The sequence below is a fragment of the Pleurodeles waltl genome, chromosome 8 (assembly GCF_031143425.1).
Source record: "Pleurodeles waltl isolate 20211129_DDA chromosome 8, aPleWal1.hap1.20221129, whole genome shotgun sequence".
Lineage (NCBI taxonomy): Eukaryota > Metazoa > Chordata > Amphibia > Caudata > Salamandridae > Pleurodeles > Pleurodeles waltl.
In genome coordinates, this window is record NC_090447.1 from 608,713,954 (window position 1) to 608,738,378 (window position 24,425).

General features: G+C 45.3%; 1 protein-coding gene across 1 annotated transcript in view; it reads left to right on the forward strand.

Moving 5' to 3' along the window:
- LOC138249129 (F-box only protein 36-like) overlaps nt 1-24,202 on the forward strand; it is a 342,371-nt gene extending 318,169 nt beyond the window's left edge. Inside the window, exon 4 of the mRNA XM_069203148.1 lies at nt 23,760-24,202. Coding sequence (XP_069059249.1) covers nt 23,760-23,921 — 162 coding nt within the window. The 3' untranslated portion in view covers nt 23,922-24,202. The remainder of the gene's footprint in view (nt 1-23,759) is intronic.
- The last annotated feature ends 223 nt before the right edge of the window (nt 24,203-24,425 follow it).

Consider the following 24,425-nt stretch of genomic DNA (forward strand, 5'->3'; position numbering starts at 1 on the left):
CACAGACACACTAATTGTACCCTGTTTCATTGCAGAGGAAGATGGATCCCCTGCGGATATGCCTGTCCCAGAATACCCTGATGACATGGATGACGAGCTGACAAACATTCACCAGGAGACCATCCAAGAGGTCCTTGGAACCCTCCAAACCCCACCTTCAGTCACAAGGAGGAGCACAGCACAAGCAGCCATCACAGAGGACCCACCCACTACCCCAATTGTAAGACCTTCCAGCTCCAATACAGCTGAGGACTCAGACGACACAGGCACCAGCTTTGAGAGAACTGTAGTCGGAGTACAGTGGGAGGTGACCAAGGAGGTGCGAGTAGGGATGCAAACTATGGCAGCCAGCCTTGAGGGGGTGCGCTCGTGCATGATGTCATCTGCAGATCAGGCAGCAACTATGCAACCGCTAACATCTATCTTGCAGGAACAGCTATTCTTAAGAATCAGCAGATCCTCCTTGCAGCAGTACTGCCCTTAAGACCTTCACAGGTAGCAGCGACCGGGATGTCTGACTCCAAGTCTTCTAACACTGAGGTGTGTGTTGCCCCTTCACAACCACCACCAACAAGGACAGAGAAGGCAACACACACATCAGAAGAAGAAGACATGGAACAGATCACATTCACACGGAAAAGTACCCGGAAGCACTAGTCCCTGCCACATGGCCAACTATTACCAAGGTCCTGCGCTTTGTAACATGCCAGTCTTACAACAACTCTACTTAATGACTGTTCTGCTTACCACTGTATATTTTGTCAGCCTGCCCAGTGGTTGTCTCTCTCTTACTCATTGGCAAATCCTGTCCCTCTGCACTGTCTGAAACATCACCCCAGTATGTCAAAATCATTTCCTTAACCCCTTGTGTAGGATCACAATGTAAGATGTCACTATAATGGACTCACAATCATGGACAATGTACATATAGCGCTACAGCACTTTTCAATAAATAGCACTTACACAACAAATCTGTCTCTGGGTAATGTGACATATAGGCTGTGCAGTAGATAACTGAAATGTGCCTACTGTCAAATTACGTAGCTTGTCAATACAACTGTCCTGATATTATGTAGTCAGATAAATCTGCATAGTGGCCATGATTGCATCCTACTCTGTCCTTCCTGAGGGTAATATCTGATGAAGTGAGAAACCATACACCATCATGCTGTATTGGACAGAATAATGCTTCCTCAAGGGATATCTAAGTCATCAAATAGTGGCAGCAAAATGTTGTCACCATGCAATACTAACACATATAACAGTGCACACAGATCTAAGCAAACACTACAAAAACTGCATGAATGAAGCTGTCTGAGTTTACATCCAAATAGGTAATCATGCTGAACTGTGTCACAAATGATCAATGTGAGTCATGAAGACAAGAATACAAGAGTGCTTACGAGAACTCATCTTCTAAGGGTGTCCTTGAACATCACACTGCAGTCAGACCTAAAACTGTTCCCCCAATACCAAGACTGGAAGCACTGCTTGTGACGTAGAAAACATACTTATCGACAGGAACACGTTGGGATCCATATTAACTGTGATTGGTGGTTGCAATGAATGGTGGAAACTTTGCAAGGTAGCTCTGGGGTAGCTGCCAATCTTACAGCTCAGGTGGGATTTGTTTGTAGCATAGGACACAAATGTAATAGAACAACATTCATGTACAGTAATTTCAAGGCCATGATCAAGTAGCATTTAACACATACTGTAAAGGGTTAACTATATATTTATTAAATGGTAATCACAGAAGAGGAAACTGAGGGAAAAGTCTTACCTACCCTAATCTACCCTAACTACTCATTACCCACAACTGTCCCTAACTAACCTAAGCTAAACTTACTTATCACATGTAACAAAACGTTCTAAACATCAACCCCCCAACCCCCTTATGAGACGGGACACATGGAGGACAACACATACTAACCTAAACACATACTATACTATCCTAAACAAATATATATTTTTTGGTATTTTTTTATTTTTATTTTTTATTAAACACACAAGAACCCCAACATAGCCCCCCACCCACCCACACACTTAATAAGTAAAAATAGAAAGAATCAGGACCCCCCACCCACTAACACTAACTAAACTAACGAACTATACTGACCTAACACTAAGCCCCCTAAGCCCACTAAGTATGAGAACAAGGAAAGAGGAGGGAGGGGAGGGAATCATGTCCATTGTCACAACAGTCTAGAGGTTGGCCCTCCGGAGGGTCCTCTTTATCGACTTCACACGCCTGTTAATGTGGCGAACTTCCCAGCTCAGATTGATTATCTTCCTCAAGACACGGTCCATCTTCCGTTCCATTTCGTGGAATGCTGCAGGGTCAACTGATGGAGCTGGGGTAGTCTGGGTACCGGCGGAGGAGGTCTGTGCGTGTGTGGAGCCAAGGCGAGTGGGCTGTCCTGCAGCTGTTGCAATGCTGGGGCGTGGAAGTACAGCAGGCGTAGGGACAACAGTCCCAGCTGTGGGTGGGGCCACCTGGGTTGAAGTGATGGTTGTGCTGGTGGGGGCTGTGGTGGGCAAAGTAGGGCCACCCTGTGGGAAGGCCCTCCATGCCCCGGAGGCCCGTTCATGGTGGTATTGATGGGCCATCCTCCTGAACCCCGACTCTACTAGCAGGATATGCTGGTATCTCATGGCCCGCCGCTGAAACTCACGGACCTGGTCAGGAGTCATGTTTGCAGCTGTGAAGACAAATGCAAATAATTTACATTAGGAACTGCATTGTGTGAAATGGCACAATAAGTCAATCAGACAATACATTTACTGTACTTGTAACAGCTCATATCACCACACAGATCATTGAATGTCCCTGAGTAAGTACATGGTAGGCCAGCCTACAAAGGTCACACCACACATAGCACATCCAAAACCTACAAGATGGGTAACAACTGGCATTGACTTGCCATCTGAGTTCTGCCAGTTATCAGCTAACAATCATGCTGCATATCCTCCGCCAATACCTGGACTACAAATGCCAGTGTACGGATGCAAAACTAAAGCCACATGGTCTGCAAATTGTAACAGGACTTGCCAGTTTAGTACCCATGTGCCATACCTGAGTGTGTATACTAGATTCTGACCAAACAGTCACTTATTCACATGTATGTGTAACATACTGGTAGCATCAGTCCCAGGTACCCTATTCACAAACCCATGCCTGTGTTTGAGGGTGGCGGGGGTGGAGAAACAACTAACAATTCCAAACAACATGGACACCGAGGAGTGTATAGAAAACTCCACACGTGTTTGGCTCTACACACACACCAAAGGTAAGGTCTATCAACAATTAGGAATCTGCAAACCCTTGACCAATCATAATGCCAAACATGTCAGGAAATGCAGAGCTTGGTACACAACATATACTTCCAGTAAGGCATGACTTACACCAGACACAGAGTTGCAAGATCACCCATGATCATGTTTAGCATGCACACCTAGGCCATTGCACCCAAGTTCCACATACATGTAGCACAACATGTGGAAGTACATGCTACAGTTTAATAAGTACCTTGGTAAATAGGGAAGCAGAAGTCTGTTGGAAAGCAATTTGCTGTACCAATCTGGGAGAATGTGGGTCTGACAGGCTGACTAAAGCTAAGCTGACTTCCAGTGCGACTCTTGTTGATACAAGTGTCATCCACATGACTCACCCCAGTACTCATTGTGGGGCCTACAGGAATGACCTACAATCCCTAGATAATAAAATAGGATAAGCATTGGCCAACTCAAAACATTTGAGAAACTGAAATTCCACTCATGGAACAAGACAAATGATTGGCCAACGCATCACACCTTGCTATGCGTTCAACACACACAAGTCCATCACATATAACCAGCAAACACAACACATAACAGACATATCAACACTTACTGGAGTGGTCGGGCCTCAAATGTAGCCACCTCTCCCACAGTGTAGGGTGCCGGTCCACTGTAAGGCATGGAAGGAAGAGATGTGCTCAAAATCTGTGCACTGACCAACAATTTCAAAGACATATACAATGTGTAAGCTGAATAAGGAAATGACAGCCATTCTGACATGATGATACTGCATTTGATATATCACGGCCAACATGTACATAGCATGGGTCTCCTGTGACAGTTACACACATCTGTACACATGCAGTGACCCTAACTATCATGTGGTGGCAAACATGCCGTCATTAGTGAACAGAAAAAATAATGGAGTGTAATCGTCTCATCATGTGCATCCAAGAGAGACATCCAAAGCCTGGTTACTTGAGGACTGCATTACCAGTGAAAAAGCCTATGTGACCATGACACTTTTCATACACATAGGTACAATGTACAGAGGGGCAGGGACTTTTGTAAGCCCTCCTGTTGTTACAGTTTCTTCATTTGATGTGGCCCTGCAATGGTGATTTGCACCAACCATGGAGATGTGAAGCCATGTGCATACCTTTGGACTGCCATCCCTAATTGGAATGTGGCACAACTCACTACAAATACCAGTCTAAGATGTTAGCTGAGGGCACCTTACACCTTTTCACGATGTCTTCAAATCCAGATCTGACATGTATTCAAAAAGATGAAGGACCACAATAATCCCTAATATTCATAGAATTTCCGTGAATGCTTTCCTTCCACATTCACCAGACTCACATGAGACATATGTCTGGGCCACTTTGCTATCATCAATTGACGTGAAGCCAGCACTCATTTTCTGCATCATGTAGTGTTTCTAAAGTCAGTCTAGCTATTGCGTCAACAAAGTTAGCCAATATTTTAGTACATCTTTACTTCTCCGGCAAATGTGGCCTATATAGACATGATTGGCTCCTATTGTGTTTGGTTGTCTGACACACAGGCAGCACCAATTTACTTAACGGAAAAGTATCCTGTAAGTTTGCAGAGCACGTGCTACCTGACAGCTAGCAATTCTGATCCTTCCCATAGTGCATCAAGTACCCTGTATGTTTCCACAGCATTACACACAGTCAGCAAGTTAGCTGGCAGATATTGTACAAATCATCTGATGTCACTACAGAGCATTTAATTGTGCACATTTATATGATTAGTACTCACCAACAGTGCCACCAATCACGATTCCCAGGTGGTCCAAGAGATCCTGCTCCCTGGTGATGAGGTCAGCCTACCGGTGCTCCAGCTGGTGATCACTCCTCTGGCTGGCATACACACGCTGCAGGTGATGCAGCACCTTTCCCCACCGGATTCTGCGTGCCTCAGTGTGATACCCCTGTATCACCCTGCCCCCTGCCTCGATCATCAGTGGTAAGAAATGGCACACAAGCCATATGAAGCCCCCCAACTCCTCTTCACCCAACCTGCCAAGACGTGGCCTACCAGACATCGTGCAAATGAGAAGGGGAATAGGAGTTAAAGAAATAGAAAGGGGAAAAGGGGGAAAGTAGGGGTAAAAAAAACTGATGAAAAGTAAACTTAACCACTAAAAGAGCCCAACTATCCCCAAACTAGCACTACCCACAACAGACTCCCACAAACAACAAAAACACTAGTAAACTGGACAAATGTAAACAACACACAGTAGGACACTATACACCAACAATATTTATTTCACAAATTGACAATTGAGACAGCACACAGGACACAAAAGCACAAAATCACTGGACACCACTGAGTAAACAGCCACACAGTCTAGAAGATTCACAGACTGCAAAGTGAAAGTACACCCACTGTAAATGATCTGTAAACAGGATATCCTATTACATCACTTCCTGCATAAAATGTCTGCCGTTTTTTGCGTTATGCGTCATATTTTTTCACACATACAGTTTGTGCGTCATATTTGTTTGACGCACAGGAGTGAAAATTAGCCCGCATCCAAATAATAGTAAATATTCTGTACAATTATTAGGATGCGGCCTAATTTTCACTCCTGTGCGTCAAAAATTATGACGCACAAACAGTATGTGTGGGGGGGAAATGACGCATAACGCTAGCAACATCATAATTTCAGTACATGAACTGGTTTTGGACATTTTTTCTGTTTTTATGTTATGTTACATTTGGGACACATCAGAGATAGGCTGATGGCACCCACTATGGTGTTGATGGTGTATATTCACATGTGAGACATCATGCTGCAGCGGACAATGACCCGCTACTTCCTTAACAGTATTTTGATGGTTGTCTGACGCACTAGATGGCCATATGTGTGGCCTACATATATGTATTGCACAATTTGGGCATTTTTGGCATCAGGAGAGGATAGCAATGTGACACATATATGTACAATACCTCAATGCCTATGGCTCAATATGTGTGCCGTGGCAACTAATGTATTTGGTGACCAAGTGTGTGTGCATCACATGATGCCTTATTGAACATATGCTTGTATGAATGTGGTAACAGCTTCCTAGGCACTTGTTGGTGAATCCCACAGTGAGTCAGACACATGCATAGAGGAAGTGGGTACCATGTAGTTGGCCCAGACAGCCAAAGGTGAACCACAAATGTAATATGACGCCACAGTTGATGTCATATAACTGTGCCACAACTCTCCAGTGGCTGTAGTGGACCAGCAGACGAGGCAGCATGTGTCCACATATTTCCAGTGATCAATTGCACAGAGGTGTCTTGTTCATGTGTGTGGTCCAATGTTGAGCCTGTATATTTTCAGGGGTGTAATTTGTCACAGTTAGGTCCAGGTCTCATCATGAGTCAGTGGCAGCTATTCCAGTATCTACTGAGTATCCTTTGTTGATCAATGTGAGTAAAGTGGATGTGGACATAAGAACCTACATGGGGATGGTCCCACCCTGTCACTGAAGACGTGTAATGAGACAGTCAACATGGCAACCTTGGTGTGTTGAGTGAGATAATGTCTCAGGTGTCATGTTCCGGCAGGTGTCATTACAACATTTGTACACAGGATAGCCTCTGCAATTCCGACTGCATCTGGGAACATCATAGCCTCTGTGCTGATTATTCTCGCAGCTATTCACCACACACGGTCCATCAAAATGTTGTGAGCAATGTAATTCTGTGTGTGAACTGTCAGGGTCCTGATATGTGTGGATTTTTCATGGACATTATCAGAGGTTGCTGGTTCTGCTGAAGGCCCCGTACCCAATCCCTGCATACGGCCCCGGGACACTGTCACACTTTGATTCATGCATAAATGAGACCCAGACAAGGGATGGGCCATGAATTTTGGTATTCACAGGGGATTTAACAAATATGGTACAATTAAAAGGCAGATGATGCTAAACAATGTGTTTGGGTATGCATTGATGAAGCACATGTCCAAATACCCTCTGAGGAAAGAGAGGTTTGCTAACGCAAGTGTGGTACATATGTAGCCACAGGAAAACTTTAGGGTGACACACAGACAGATGCCAGTCAGGCTGACAGGCTGCAGGGTGAATCAAGATCCAGCAATTTAACAAGTTACATAATCAGTGGTCTGTCTAAGACTGTTTGGAGGACGAACTAGACATTTGACATGTAAAACTGTGTATGTCCTGTGTTTTTGAAGGTGACAAATGAACCCACGGCTTAATTAGTAGCAATGCTTAACGGTGTATTTGACAAAATGGCAACTCCAAGGCTGTTCCAGGCATCAGCAGGGCCAGTGCTTGTTGAAATGGGTGGTGTGCATGGCGGTGATCACAAGTGTGGGCTGCATCAATTTCTTACAAGTCCTGTAGGTGAGATTTGCATTCTAATGGCCAACAGACATTTTCATATGGGAAGCAATCTACAGATGCTAACAGGGCTTGAAAACTAGAAGCCAGTGTATTATTTGACCTGACATCCATGCAGTCAGATGTTCTATGACAATGGTATACCATAGGAAAGGGTGTAGCACACTGGATTGCTATTGACAAGCTGTGTGTGTAGAGGAGGGAATATCAGGGTACACATCTTACTATTCCAGGGACCTCTTCAGACAGGTGAGTTGTGACCAGGTGCATGGGTGTGTCAAGAGTTAGAAAATGGGCTGACATGTACATGGAATGTCATGTGTGCAATGCTTCTCATATGTGTGGCACTTGTGCTGTCTATGTTCTGCTTCTATGGAACTCTGGTCACAGATAGTCCTTGCAAAAATTGGATGTAGTTGGACTTACTGCTGTCAAGGGTCTGGTCATACATTCCTGTTACTGATGCAAAAGCACATCAACTGCCTCATGTATGAGGCTTGTTTTCCCCTTTTTGAGTGATGGTGTCTTAGTTGTGAGCCATATGCTGCGATGAACCATGTTTTCAACATGTATGTGTGAAATAGGTGTGGTCCTCTGCTATTGCCCTTCAAAGGTGAAATGTACAGGATATATGTCATTTACTGTGTGTGTGTATGTGACCGTTGTATGGTACTCATCAGATTTGCTCTGGGATTTCCAGTGTCCTATTCAGTATTTCAGCAATGCTCCATGAGGCAACACTCTTAATCTGATAGTTAGAGATAAAGGTGTGCAAAAATGAATAGCCAAACGATGATATGGTGATTATTATTTATTTATTTATGGTGATTATTTATTTAAATTAGTTCATAAAGTGGTGATGGTGATTATATTTAAAAGAAATTGTTCACAATATGTTGCTGCCTATGTAAACCAGCGGCCGTGTTTTGTTGTTCCCCCTCATGTTGCAGGCCACCATCATCCTCTTCCTCCTCTTCAGGCATGTGTGGCTCCAGTTCCAGGAGGGGAATATTCCTTTTTATGCAAATGTTGTGCAGAATAGCACGTTAGGATGATCTTACAGACCATTTCCGGGGAATATAGGAGGCTACCACCAGTGATGTCGAGGCACCGGAACCTCGACTTGAGGATGCCGAAGGTCCTCTCGACTATGGTGCGTGTCATCCTATGTGTGTCATTATAGGTATGCTCTGCTGCAGTACTCGGGTTGCCAATAGGTGTCATTATCCATGGCTGGATGCCATACCCCTGATCAGCTGCAAGAGAAAATGAATGGGCTCATGTTGATGTAGCTAGCCCCATTGAAATCACCTTTCATGGCAGTAGTTGTCTTGTGTTGTCTGTGACTCTTGTTTTATTATGTCGCATCCTAGGCTAGTAGGATGCACCATCTACATTGTGTTGTTTCCTTGGCTGAACAAGTGTTTGGCTGTTGATCGGTTGTCAGCAGTATGTTTTGGGATTTGCAGTACAGTGTGCCCTCCCTAGCATTGTGACTTGTGATACTGTTATCCCTGTGTCTTCACTGGGGGTGAGATGTTAGTTCCATACACAGGTTAAAATTGACAGTGGTGGTAACATGTTAGCATCTATGTACCCTGGACATCCCATACCTTTAGATTTATGCAATGGATTAATGTAAACATTATTGAGACGCTTACAATTTGCAAGATGACATTTAGGCAAACCAATCCAAACGTTGTGATCATTGATGTCTTAACATTGGGCTGTACAGTAATTTCAGATGTGTGACAGGTTCAATGGTGACCTAAGAAACATGGCTAGCGGTGTGACAACCTCAGTGTGTTCCTGTCCACATGTTGCTGTTGTGTATGTGTTGTGTGTCCTAGAGGGTTGCTGTGCAGTGTGTATATAAGTAGGTTTTTGTACTTACCAACAAGTAGTCCATTGCCATACCGTCCATCCTGGAAGTGTTCATTGATGGTGCAATGACGGAAGATGAATGAGTCATGGACACTCCCAGGATATTTAGCCACGATGTTGGTGATCAATCCTTGGTGATCGACAATGGCCTGCACATTGATGGAATGTGTGTGCTTCCTGTTGCGGTAGAGGTGTTCAGTTGCAGCAGGTGGCACAAGGCGCACATGTGTGCAGTCGATTGCACCAAGGACGTGTGGGAAGCCACTAATGAGGTAGAACCCGTGTTTTGTTTCCTGCTTCTTCTGCAGTGTGTTAGGGAAGCAGATGTGGCGGGGTGTGAGTCCAATGATGGCATCCAGTACTTTGGGCAAAAAGGCAGAGAATGATGGCTGTGATATTCCGGCAACCAGGGCACCAGTTGTTTGAAAAGAGCCACTTGCCAGCATGTGAAATACAACAAGCAGCTTGGTTTCTGTTAGGATGGTGCGGGGTGTCAGCAAGGTGGGTGCCAACTGTGGCTCTATGTTTTGCAGCGGCTGCTGAATGGCCTGCCAGTTCAACCTGTACCTCTGGATGATGTCATGTTCCCCGAGGCCATGAAGGGTTGTTCTGGGGCGGAATATCCTCTCCTGCCTTCTGCGCTGCATTTGGGGTCCCTGCTGGTGTTGTGGTAGCTGCTGTTGTTGCTGCTGGGCTCTGCGTCTGCGTGCACGCTGGATGAAAAGCACCTCCATGTCTCCCTTTTGCTGCTCTGCTGTTGCTTCTGTGTGTTCTGATTAAATACAGGTGTGTTTGCCCCATTTTAACGCCTGCCCTGACCCAGGTGTTAAATTTTGATGCAAATCGGGCTGTGCGTCATTTTCCGGCTCCGCCTCCCGGGCGTGCGTCATTTTTGCCCGAAAGCATAAATACGACGCACGGCTGTTTAAGTCATTTTTGGGATGGGAACGCCTACCTTGCATATAATTAACGCAAGGCGGGTTGCCGCATCCAGAAAATGATGCACACACCGGAATTCGTCAGCGGGCTCGGGCGTCAAAGTTTAAATATGGGGCAAGGTTTGCGCTGGATGTGCGTCAAAATGTTTGACGCACATTCGGCGCAGACGGAGTATAAATATGCCCCTAAGTTTTTGTCAAACAAACACAAGAATGAAAGACAGATCCTCTGTTTGATGTTGAACCTCTGAAAGTAGTGCAAAGCAAGGGACATGTGACCACTGCGCACTGACCTGGCAAATTAGTTACAATGGACTCATTACACTTCAGACATCTGTTGAGGTGATTATCGGTCTCTGCAAGGCCTGAGCAAGCTATTCCACCTGAAAGCCCTAATCAGACATCAGACCCTGTACCCTGTACCCTCGGTTTCCAACCTGGGTATAGCTCAACTTCCTCATGTCACTTAGGCCCTCATTCTGATCTTGGCGGTCGGGCACCGCCGCGCTGGCGGTGTGACTGCCAGTGGCATGGCAGTGCTCCACCGCCATATAATGATGCACCACCAGGGCTGAGTTTACCGCCGGGCCGAAGGTAGCCATTGTTGACCCGGCGGTCGACCATAGACCGCTGGTGGGATAATGATCCCATTTCCACCAGGAGTTTCCTGATGGGATACCCCAAGTAATCCCTAGCGGAAGGCATACTGGTGACAGGAATTTTCATTCCTGTCACCAGTATGTGACACATCAGCCTCACGCTGGAGAGGATGTGACACATAATTTTAAGAAGATTGAGTTAAAGGGTACTGGTATTTGCATTAACACCAATAAAATGAAAGTAATAATGTCAGCAATCTCAATAATTTTAACATACACTTCATACACACTCTTATTGACTATTGTCAGGACGTGTAAATCTATACCAAATACCAACTCATAGGACACACCAGCATCTAGGACCATGAGTGGTGTCATCCCGATACAGACTTTGGTGCTCCCTGATTGTAACCGCCTCTTTCATTAGGAAATCTCATGCAATGATGCTGAAGAATGACAGACAGAAAGGCTCTTTCTAATGTTTTATTTAAGAATTGATTGGCAAATACAAAAAAAGTTCCATAAGTAAATTAGCAGCAAAGCATTTAAATCATAGGTACAAAGAACGCAGTAAAGTTCACAGCAAGAAGAAAGTTTCTCTGAGAACACTTTCTGCTTATTCAAGTAAAACTAGTTGAGTTTTATTTAGAACCGGAATCAACAACAGACATCACGTGACATAATGTGGGGTTAAGGCGAGATAGAGGCCAGTGTAAATACAAACTAATGTTAGCTTAAGCTCAAATCGCTTTGCTTTTTATTGACGAAAATCAAGTCTCACAATGCCCACCTGATGATTTAATTAATCACCCAAATTCTTTCTTATAGTACATAATTAATCAATTTTGGATTCTTCTGTTTATTTTCTTCTACATCCTTCAGGGTGTCATAAGCTCACTTTGCTTTCTTCAACCTTGATATCGAGTCTCTTCCACCTTTTCCCTCTTGTTGCTGACAGCTTCCTATACCGCAACTCATTCCTTTCTGTAATGAAATTTCTTAGCAAAATATCAAAAATATGAGCACACATGCAATTCAGATTAGTATGATCAAAAGATGTTATTAGCAACTTAAAAATTCCTTCTCCCTTACCCACAGAGCTAAATAATGATCCTAATAATTCCTAGACACTTGTTTTTTCTACTTCTTCTGCATATTTGTGTGTTATGCTTGTAATGTTAATAATATAGCTGCCAAGCTGGTTATCTATGTGAGGAATATGTGCACAGCATTCTCAAGCACGAATGTCTTTGCAAACTCCACCTTCATTTGCAAGAAGCAAGTCAAACGAAAGGTGATTTTGAAGAATCATAGCTAACATTGCAACTAATTCTTTATTAATTACAGTCAATGCACCTTTGGTATTAGTTGCAAGTCGATCAACTAAAGTGGGCAGTTTTCTCTTCTTTACATTATTCAGTGATACACCTGTAGAGGGTATAAGTGTTCAAAAAATAATGCTAAGAATCTGCTTAAAGCTTTGCTTACTTCGCTTAATATATTTCTCAAGAGGAAAATCTAATACGTTTGTGTGATAGATCCTGGGAAAAACAAAAGTGGCTTTGCAACTACCTATCCAGTTGTGCAGTAGTTGTAAATAAATCGATTTACCACATACATAATAAATGCCCATAATGCTAACATCTAGGTTAGGAATAGTTTCTCCATCGACTAAATAATTATGTTTGCACTCAATCCATCCGGCCTTTCAATTGTCTCATTTCCCTTTGGATGTTTTATCATTCACAATGTTCAGTTTGTGATTTCAGAGCTTAGCCCAATGGATGTTTCTTCTTTTAAGATCTCCTTACCTTTCCCAATGACTTTCTCATCTTCCCTTCCCCCCTTTCTTCATCTATTTGTATCCTCTCATTTCGTTCATCTACAGATATCCTCTCATCTACAGTAACTTTGCAGGTTATGTCATGTAAGCTATGATTAGTAGTGCTCATATGAGTCATAGAGGTAAAGAATTTCATTATATACTCAAACTGGCCCATTGATTTAAACCCCTTTGTGCAGGCAAGGAATGTGTTTAGTGGCCCATATATCCAGAGTTTCTCCACTGACAATAGGAACATTCTCTAAAGATTCATCAAAATCAGAGTAAAACATTTTAATGTTGTTCTGGTGTTGAAAGAGGTTAATAAGGACAGCACAAGAAAAGGAATAGGACGGAGGTAGGAAAACGTAAGCTGCTCCCTCAGCTGCTGAAGCAGGAAGATAAGAACAAACATAACAATCCTCAACCTCCAAAACCTTTACATACTCAGACAACATCTGAAAATACACATTATAACTATATATAATCATGCTGTGGGAGATGTGATATCTTTCTCTCTGGCAAGGAAGGTTCAGTTTTTGGACAAGAGTGAAATTTGGAACTTGAGAGTTATCTCCTCCCAACAAATAGACATACAACAGTCATCCAAACAAAGAAACCGAAATTGCAACTGCCAGACTCACAACTATAATTTCGCAGCATGACTGCACCATCTTCAACTTAAATCAGATCAAGGAACTTTTGGTGAAGAGTTGGTCCTCTATATTTTATTCTACATCAGCTGGAGGTCATCAGCTGGAAGTCTAAGGAGATATTGTCCTTTAATCGTTACCCTAGCTCTCTTATCGTCCTTTAGATATTTGTCAGTTGTTAGCGTGCAGGATCTTCGTCATCAGGAGTCTTTCAGTTTCAAGGAGGTTTGTCCAAGTCCATCAGACAGACATCTGAGTCATACTTGATCTTGGTGAGGTAAGTCCAGTCTGGACAGGAGTACTTTGGATTCACTTTTTCTCTCCCTCTTAGGTCACTTAGTATTGGTTGATTCCATGCCAATGTTGTGAACGTTGATCTGACCCAGTTGTTCCTGATCTTCTAGCTCACTATCTTTCCTAATTGTCTCTGATCCCTTCTTTGGTGTCAAAGGCCGATTTCTAGGAGCCATCGTTCTTTGCCAACCTTTCTTTGCAGTACTCGTGATTTCTGGCTCTGAAACGGCCGATTCACTCCCTTAAGTGGAATCTCCCAATTCAGCTTCAACCTCTGTTCCCCTGGAAAATTGTTGTGGTAGATTAGTCTCAGCCTTCTAAGAATGTCTACTGTCCTGGTACATGAGTATCCTCAATACAGTTGTCAGTATCACAGTAGTTGCTGGAATGACTGATCGCCAGTATGATCCACCTCGTCCTCCTCCAAAGCTTCAGACACTCCAAACTTGGGGTGACTGGAGGAATTGGCAGTCATTGGCTCTGCTTCTTCACAGTCGCATCTTGCTCTCTTAGAGTGGGGGGTGTATCCAATTTGGCTGACCGGTACACTTGACAGCTGTGCTCATAACCAGGATCATCTAGTCGGGTCAAGGCCAGCACTCTTCCAGGCAGGACTTGCGGACATGTTTCTTGATGTGGATCCAGTCACCAGGGTTCAAATCAAGCCCTACGGATTCCTGGACTGCTGGAGTGGCAATGTCGACCTGATGAGAGATAAGATACAACACATCATGCAATCCTTTGCAGTACTCAAGGACCATGCCATCTGTGATATTTACAAGGACAGCTGCCAGGACAGAGGCTATGTGCATGGCTATCCACATCAACACTTTGAGTGGTGATGTTCCAGTTCTTTTACATGGGGTACTTCGGATACTCATGAGCCCTAAAGGAAATGCATCCGGCTATTTTAAAAATGTAGAAGCACAAGCTTTAGCCAATTTAGCTTTGATAGTCCCATTTAGTCTTTCTACAGTTCCTGATGCTTCTGGTCTGTAGCTACAATCAAACCTCTGGTCAATTCCTGGAGCTGTACATATCAACTGCATTCCTTCGCTCTTGAAGTGTGTCCCCTGATTTGCTTCGAGATGAACTGGCATCCCAAATCATGGTATTAATTTCTGCAATAATAGTTTGGCAACTGTTAGACTGTCACATCTCTGGGTGGGCTAAGTCTCAACCTATTGTGAAAACAAGCACACGATGACAGGAATGCACCTCAAATGATTGCATTCTTAAATTCCATCTTTAACCGGCATAAGTTTATACTTGGGGTGGTTTGACCTCCACCAGGAGAGATAATTAACAGATCTGTGTTGGTTGTCTGACCCATAAGGTCCCTGTTGATCACACTTCTCCCTTGATAGGGAAGTATAGCCATGCTTCCTGAGCTCAGTGCTGAATCTTTTTGTAAACTTGGGGCAGACTGTCTCTGAGCTGAGCTAGCGGTGGTCTTAACTACGGAAGAAAGAATAATACTCAGCAGGGGTATGGAACTTATGGTGACTGATACAGGAGTAGAAGACAAAACTGGTGTCTCTGTATAGCCTAGGCGTGCTCGGGACTCTACTGAGGATCTTGAGGTCTTTGCATTCTCGGGCAGTACTGGTGCTGCAGCACTTGGCGTACCCATGTTTGTGGCATTATACGCGGGTGGTCTAATACTAAGAAGCTCCTCTATGAGGACATCTTCCTCTTCACCTTCTTTATCTAACTCTGTTTCAGGTTTCTCTTTTTCCCCCCTTTTCCTATTACATCTTTTCTAACAGAGGATAGGCTCCCACAGTTTCAATGACCTCTTCCTTCCACTTTATCTGCCTTTGTTCATCTTGCTCCTTCCTCCATGAATAAGCCTTATTGCAAATTTATAATTCAAATTTCTTTCTCTTTTTCTCACTCGCCATCTGTTCCCAAAGATTTAGGGGGTCAAAAGACCGCCGCGGGTATTCTGGGTTTCCCACTGGGCTGGCGGGCGACCGCCAACAGGCCGCCCGCCAGCCCAGTGAGAAACACCCCTCCATGAGGATGCCGGCTCCGAATGGAGCCGGCGGAGTGGAGGATGTGCGACGGGTGCAGTGGCACCCGTCGCGAATTTCAGTCTCTGCTAAGCAGACACTGAAATTCAGGGTGGGGCCCTCTTACGGGGGCCCCTGCAGTGCCCATGCCATTGGCATGGGCACTGCAGGGGCCCCCAGGGGCCCCACGACACCCCATACCGCCATACCGCCATCCTGTTCCTGGCGGCCGAAGCCCCCATGGCATGGAGGATTCTACAGGGCAGCGGAAAACCGGCGGGAGACCGCCGGTTTTCCCTTTCTGGCCGCGGCTGAACCGCCACGGTCAGAATACCCTGTGGAGCACCGCCAGCCTGTTGGCGGTGCTCCCGCCGACCCCGGCGGTCCTTGTCGGAATCAGGCCCTTAGTGCCTCACGTTCTGTGGTTCTGGGCTGTAGATTATACATTCCTCTCCTTAGATTCTATAGTCGGAGAATGTGGAAGGTTCCGCTAAGGAGAAATCAGAGCTCCCCATTTTTGGATGTATATTCATGCCATTGGTGGGATAAGCCTCAACCCACAACTGTGTAGCCATTTCTTCACCACAATTTCCCTAGGGAGGTCTGGATGTCCCCCTTCATAGAGTAAGTGTGGGAGGTTACTGCAACCCATGATCCACCCCTCAGTCTCATAAGCTGGTCGTCAAACCTCTCGAACCACCAATCATTCAGTATAAGATGGTGTGCAGCCCTGTAATAGAGGAGTTCATCGGGGTAGCTATCCCACCATCAAAGACAGGACAGCAACAATTGTCAAGGGAAATCCAGGGGTCTCTCCCATAGCAAGTTGCGAATTAGGGCATTAACGTTAGCAAAGAAGGTCTGGTGCACCAGGAACAGGTAGTTTTGGAGCTGACAGAGAAGGTGTGGCAGAGAGACCATCTTAAGGATGACTGAGTGGACCAAAACTTTACGTCTGTGGTGAGTTGGAGGTTAGATTTGTATGCCTGAGGCCTGTTGTCAGTAATGAAGTCTCCCAGATATTTAAAACCCAGCAGGAGCACCGATAACTCATGTGCCCATGACATAGTTGAAGGGCACAGGGCAATGGGAACATGGAAGACTTGGTCCTATTCACAAGGAGTCCGGAGTAGGACCGGAAGATCTGGAAGATCAGCAGAGCTCGAGCACCCGTCTCTTGAGGATTATCTAAGAACATCAGGGTCTCGTTGACATAAAGGGAGATCCTATCTCTCACTTCCAGAGACCATTGGAAACCAAGGAACAGGGTATCTATGAGCACCCAGGCTGTCTGTAACAGGCTCAATGACTAAGGCAAATAGCAAGGGGTAAAGGGGACATCCCTGGCGAATGCTCCTTTCAATTGAGAACCAATTTGACACACCTCCTCTGACTCATACCAATGCCGTAAGAGTAGTATGAAGATGGCGCACAGAGCTAATGAATTTAGGTTCGAAGCTGGAGCAAACCAGGAGGACAAACAGATATTCCCAATCTACCGAGTCAAACGCCTTTCTAAAATGTACAATGAGCACAGCCTGATGATCGGTCAAACGCCCTCAGCTCTATGGCGTTATTAACTCAGCATATGTTGTGCTGCGTGGTCTACCCGGGCATAAATCCAAACTGTCCGGGTCAACAAGGTGGACAATCACTCCTGTAAGCTGGTAGCTAGCATCTTAGCCCATATTTTGACCTCTGAATTTAGGAAGGAGATCAGTCAAAGCACTTGCAACATGTGCAATTGAGGCGCGGCTTCAGGATTACCACTATTTCTGCTGATCTGGGATCAACAGGTAGTTCACCTTTTAAGGCCTCATTAAATGTTTTTAACAATATTGGGCCCGTCTGGGGCCAGAGCAGGTGCCAGAATTTCACTTGATACCCTTTGGGTCCCAGCATCATTTTGTCCACATAAAGTTGCACAAGTGCTGCTTCAAGCTCCTCGCAGGTGACCTCTGCCTCTAAGGAATCACAATCCATCGGACAGAGGCATGGAACTGGCATGTCCACCAAGAATTGGTGAAGGTCCACCTGAAGGCCTGCGGGGTCAGAGCTGTAAAGGTCATCATAGTAGGCCACAAACTTGGTTGCTATGGCCTCATCACCTGTCATTTGCAACCCAGAGCCAGTCTCCTGGAACGCAACAGGAGCACTAGTGACCCGTGGAGTGCAGAGCCAGTGCAGTGTTTTGCTGGCCTACTCGCCCGTTTGGTAAATATGGCTGCAGGTGGCATGTCATGCCTCGCAAGCCTCCAGTGTGAGCTCCTGCCTAAGCGGAGTTTATGAATGAAGTGAGCTGCATAGGAGGTCCTCTTCCATCGTAGCGACATATTGTCACTCGAGGTCCAACACTCGCACCTTGCGCGCCTTCAGTCCCTTGCAAAAACGAATAATGTCACCTCTAAAGGTGGCCCTGAAGGCCTCCCAGAGAAGTCCCGGGGATGACACTGGCTCCTGGTTGTCATGCAGAAACTGCAGGTCTCCTGAAACTCCTTGCCCCAGAGGCACGATCGGTTCACCCAACTCTACAGCCTGCCTGACCCCAAGCCAGGTCCAGCGCCACCAGCGAGTGATCTGAAAGACCTAGCCAGGACGCGTCCATAATGTACACAGTGGCCATCATGTTGGGTTATTAAAAAATGGTCTAGGCAGGAGGAATAAAAAGTATATCCTCAAGTCGTCGGGTAGTGTGCAAGCCACATGTCAACCAGGGACATACTGTGTAGAAAAGTGGAGAGTGGCGTTGACCTGCAGCCGGCAGTCACGGAATTGAGGGAGCGATCCAGACTACAACCACTCACCCCATTGAGATCATCGCCCAGAATCCACACTGTGTCAGGGACTTCCCGAAGGAGGTCACCTAGCTTCCTTAAAAACTCTGAGATAAGGGTTGGATGGATGTAGATGCAAATCAAGGAAAGTGGGGAGCCCCATAGGGTGTCTGTGACTGCCACATTTCAGAAGAGGGTGTCATGACACACCCTGGACACCACCAATGAGGCCTGCCATCGGATCAGAATGGTTCTATCCCTTGAGCCACTGTGGACACCCAAGTAATATACCTGCGAGTACCCCCAAACGGGCCAGGAAAGGGCAATGATTGCCCATGGGATGTGTTTCTTGTAACATAAGGACGTCCTTGTTAGAGCTATGGGCCACCCTAAGTACTGCCCCACGTTTGATTTTGTCAAGCATGCCATTGACATTCCATGAAAGGACTGTCAGTCTGTCCTGGAAAACATGTCACCGAGTCTCAGTTAGGTAAACATTCAGATGTGTCATGCATAAGACAGAGTGTTGCTTTGTGACAGAGTATGGATGCTTTGTGTAACTGTCGCTGAGCACGTATTTGATTTACCGTCAGTCGGATAAATCAAAACAAACCCTTCCCAAAAACTCCCACTTTCAACTCCCTCCCCATACTCTATGAACTGGAAGTAGCTGTTGTGATGCAACTAGGTGCAGTAGCCAACTGGGCTATCTTAAGATGTGAATCTCCCTTACTGTGCAAAGAAACTAACATAAACCTGCTAAAGAAAAAGGGAGGCTTAGTGTGGTGAAAGGTGCAGAAGCACATCACGCCCTCTCTACAGAGGCTGAGGCACCTGTCCTGCTGGAAATCGGAGTCATTAAACAGGGTCTGGTAGGGTCGGTGGAAGCTCAGTAGACATAGTCTCAGGGGGGCATCTTCCCCATCGCAGTCAAAATGATATCACACCTGGGGGAGCTCTGTGGCCCAAAGGAGCTTATGATGCTGGTGGCGTGGCTTTCTCTACAAAGCAGTATGCCACTCACCTAGAGGTTCCCCCAGCCCCTCGCTCTACCCTTCCACCTCCTTGAGAAGAGGACAATCTTGTGTGCACAGTGGGGTGCTCCTCAATCCAACCCCATGCTGTTTCAGGTGAATCAAAGAAAAAAGTCTTGTCCTCAAAGATGCCCTTTAGGTTTGCATGAAAGATTAGTATGTATTTGGTGTCCATGGCTCTAAGTTTTTGCTTTGCCTCTTGGACGGAACAATGTTTTTGTTGGACTTTAAGGGTGTAGTCCAGGAAGATCATCATGGGGAGGATTGAAATTTCAATGAGCCTGCTTCACGCGGTGCACGGGGGATGGCATCTCTACCTGCATAGTTAAGCATCTGGGCAATGAAAGGCAATGAAAGGGCAAGGTGGGCCATCCACCGGGGTCTTCGTGGTCAGTGCTTGGTGCACCTGCTAGATACAAATCAAGTTGAGACCTCTGTTGCGGGTATCAAGCTCTTTAACCAAGCAAAGATTAAGGAGGTGGGCTCAGTGCCCTCTGCCCCTTTGAGGATCCACAATGTGCAGATTGTTGCACCTTGATCTGCCTTCAGCATCTTCCACTCGAGCTTCCAATTGTCCCACCATGATTTGTGTGATTTGACCATGTCTGCAGTCTCGGAGACCTTACTCTCCACCTCCATTCGGGGGATGATGCCCCTTGTGGCACCGGCATTGTCTGCCAGGGCCAACTGTTTAGTGAATTTGTCAATTTTTTGTTGTGATGCAGAGCCAGAAGGTTTGTCTTGTGCCATGTCGAGCCAGGGGAGGGGAGGCCCACCAAAGAGGGCAGTTTCAGACAGACGACTGGGGGGGTGGCTCAGGAAGGGGGGCACCACCAATGTAGTGGACACATTTAGTAGGACACTCAAGGAGACCCCCTCCAGCCAGTCACAGGTCATGCACAGTCAAATGTCATACCCAGCGAAGCAATGGCTGCAGGGCTACACAAAGTGTCTCTGTCCTCAGCGGTAGCTCCACATCAGGCCCAGGCACTGCTTCCACACATCCTTCTATGCAGAAATGTCATCAGTATTCCCTCATTTGCAAGTCTGAAGGGAGGAGCCTATAAATACTTGCCTCCGGTGGCCACCCTCAAAGACCATGTACCACGCACCCAAATCACACCGCCGAATGACGGCTGTCCTCACACAGCCCGATGGATGTTGCATCCCCAGCAAAGGGTCCCCCAAGCTCCAGTCGTGCCCCTCGCAGTTTGCCCCAGCATGAGGGAGGGTGAGAGTTCCAGGCATCAGGAGAGAACAGGCCTAGTCTCAATCACAGATGTCCAGCAATAAAGCGTAGGTGCTTGGGCTTCCCTGTGAGCCTCTGTCAGATATTCCCCCAAATACCCAGCTGATGAAAGGTGTGAGGGACCAAGGGGATTCCATGTTTGCAGGTTCATCCCCATGCAGGCCGTCTACCAATCATCAACAAGGCTGCCACTTCAGCCGTCGCAGTGTACCCTTGGGGGCCTCAAAGTCTCACATCAGGCTTAGGGCAGAGGAACAAGGGGCCATAAGATGATCCCTGGGACAACTGCAGATGTGGAAATGCATACTCGATGAGAGGCAGCTCTCTGGGCCAGGTCTTATTCTTATTTGCGGCTCCAGCTGTGCAATTCTTCTTACTCAGGGGTGCAGCCCGATCACAAGTCTCACTTACCAGTCACAGAGCAACCTTGCTCTGGGGACAGTCACCCATCAAAGGCTGCAGTCGAGGGGACACCTAGGACTGGACAAAAGCCCCCAGGTAAGCAGCAGCGCCTCTGTGGCCCACGGGGCAGGCCTTGAGTCTAGGGCATGTTCGGCTGCTCGGAGGCTCGCTGGGTGATCCCAGCCCTAGTGCAGCAACCCAGGGAAAATATAAGGTGTCCCCAAATCTAAATAAACCTTTAAGGCCCTGGAGTGCTGCACAGCTACCTCTCTGACCTGCCACCAGGCATGGCTGTGGTCCCTCCTAAGCGTGGATTCAAAGGCCCTCAGTATCAGAGTCAGCTGTGTCCCTCACACCTGATCTGCGGTGACCAGAGGGTCACAGGAGCACCTACCCAGGGTCGGGACAGGCACCACAGAAACACCGCCAGGAGGCACTCGACCTGGGCTGAAATACCCCTGGAAGCAGACGGTTACAGACAGATAGCTGGTGCGATCTGGAGGAGCTCTACTGTGGAGTGACCGACATGCCCCAACTTCATCATTATTTTGAAAGTCCAACTTGGCAAAATGTTGCCCTTTTCCACCAGTATTTACACTTTACCCATAGCTTTCAAATAGGGAGTGCATGCTGTTTGAAACCAGTGGCATCTGGAGAAAGGTAGCGAGAGGTTTGAACATGGGGCAGTCAGAGAAAGCAGGAACAGAGAAGGCAAGACATGATCTGGAATGAAGACAGTACTCAGACAATTTGAACTCAACTTGTAGAATGATGATTTATTCATTCAGTAATATGCTTTATTCTTTGTCTATTCAAAGTAGTCGATAAAAAAAATATAGAACATCTTTTACCCAGGCCTGAGTTTGTAACCTACCATACCTCCGCCTTTACCTTGTACTCTAACTTGATTATTTTGCCAACCTAATTCCTTATATTGAGGCTATTGACTAATGCTACTCACTAACTGTCCGCTTCAGTTGATTAAAGATATTGATCTCATGAAATCAGGTACCACAGACGGTGTACAGAAAGGAACAACTCTTCTCATCATTCTCAGTGAATTTTGGGTACCAAATGCATAGTTGCCTGCATAGAGCCAGTGAACTGTTACAGTAGATAGTATTTTGTAAACACTACCTCAAAGAGTTCTTTGCGCTTGGTAGAGAGAGAAAAACCCTAGACATTACTAACCTATAGAAGTTGAAGAGGGCTGAAACTGAGTTCTTAATAGATTTACGAAACTGAGGAAGGAATCTGAAAAATAAAAAACCGCGCTCCATAAAGCAGAGGCAAAAACTGAGAAGCCCATTGAGTAGAAGCCGATTAGAGGACCAGAGGAATATGAGTGCTGGGAATAACAGCCAGTTCTAAATACACATTTATCAAAGATGGATCTCTGGGCAACACAGCTTACCTTGAAAGAAACTCTGTAATGGATAGAGAACATATGAGGTTGGCTAAAAAGGATGTTAATTTCGGAGTACTTGGGATCATTCTAGCACCATGGTTCTGGATTACCTATAACAGGTTAGGAATGAGTTTGGAGAATTCCAAACAAGGGAGTTAAAGTAATCAAGGTGGAAGCAAATCAGTAAGGACTCTCCCAATTGTTTGCAACATCAATCAGGAAGTAGATGATTTGGCGGCTTTTTCATATTTGGAAGAAGCAGAAGATGGCATATTAAACTGGTGGTATTAGACTCAGACCACTGAATTTTTAGCTTCATCAGTGGTTTCCTATTCACTCCCAGACCCACCTCATAAAAGATGGAAATTCACTGTAGAGTACGATTAACCTAATCCGAGCAAAGGTTTAGTGCAATCAGCATACTTGTAAAAGCAGAGGCCTTAGAAGCGGATTGTGGCAACTAAGGGTTCACAGTAAATATTGAATAGGTAGAGAGGCAGCACACGCTTCTGCGTGTCAATACTTTTCTTTACAAAGCCTTGAAAGGCGACAAAAATTAAACCTTGTGTGGCTTTGTAAATCCCAAATAAGCCTTTGCATTGCCCTGCATCGTCTTGAGGTACACATGGGCGGCGCAAAGGCTTAGTAAATCTGGGCCCAGGTATTAGTTCTATTAGCAGTAGTGCCTAATCATTTATAATAATGTAATACTGTAATAATAATATCACAATTTTTCAGGAAAACTGTTCTTTATTGCTTGTTCAGTCTCTGGAGATGTACAATACCCTGCACGCAAAATTTCAGTTTTTTTGTTTTTGCAGGCCTTCATGAGTGGTCACTATTAATACATAAATACATTATTATTTTAACCCTTTTGGAACTCTGATCTACAGTGCATGGCACCATAGAGGAGATTGTGTCGTTTTGCTGAATTATACTTTCAATTATTGTCACAGTTATTGATGCTTTAAAAGATACACATCTTTCTAAATGGTCCTATGTGCTTTTCACTTCTCTTAGTTGTGTAACAGTGAAGACTTCTGGGAGAAGGTGAGAATGCCACATGCCAATGGTTCCACTGACTTTAAAAAACCTGGATCAGCGAATGTGAGGCAGAGAAGCCTTCCTCAAATAACAGGACGCCCCCAGTGGATGCAGAGGAGAAGAAGCACGTTCTTCTGAGCACCGTTTTCAAATTTCTATTTGTCTTTACTAAAAGGACTTACGATGCTTTGTGTGTGATCTTTTTAGCATTCAAATCAAATGTACATGTTATCGAGGCACGTCATAACCACAAGCTAGCAGGTGGAAAATCAGTAGCCTTTAAAGAAATGCTTTGTATTAAACTGAAAACATGCTGTGAAGACCTTATGATACACGACTTGGCCTTTTTCATAAAGATGTATGAAAATCTACCACTGTACCTTTTTAAATTAATATTGTGTTATTAAAAAAAAAAAAATGAGAAATATATAAGACGTCCCAAGTGAATTAGGCATGACAAACATACCTTGAAGATAAATGGCATGTCTATGGACATAGAATGAAGCAGTAGTGCATATAAATTGGCTGATGTGCATGAGAAAAACAAGGATACAAAAATACAAGCATGAAGACATTAGTCGGTCTTTAGAATGGTATTAAAGGTTAAAAAAAAACCATGTTTTCTCACAAAGTGCAGTGCAG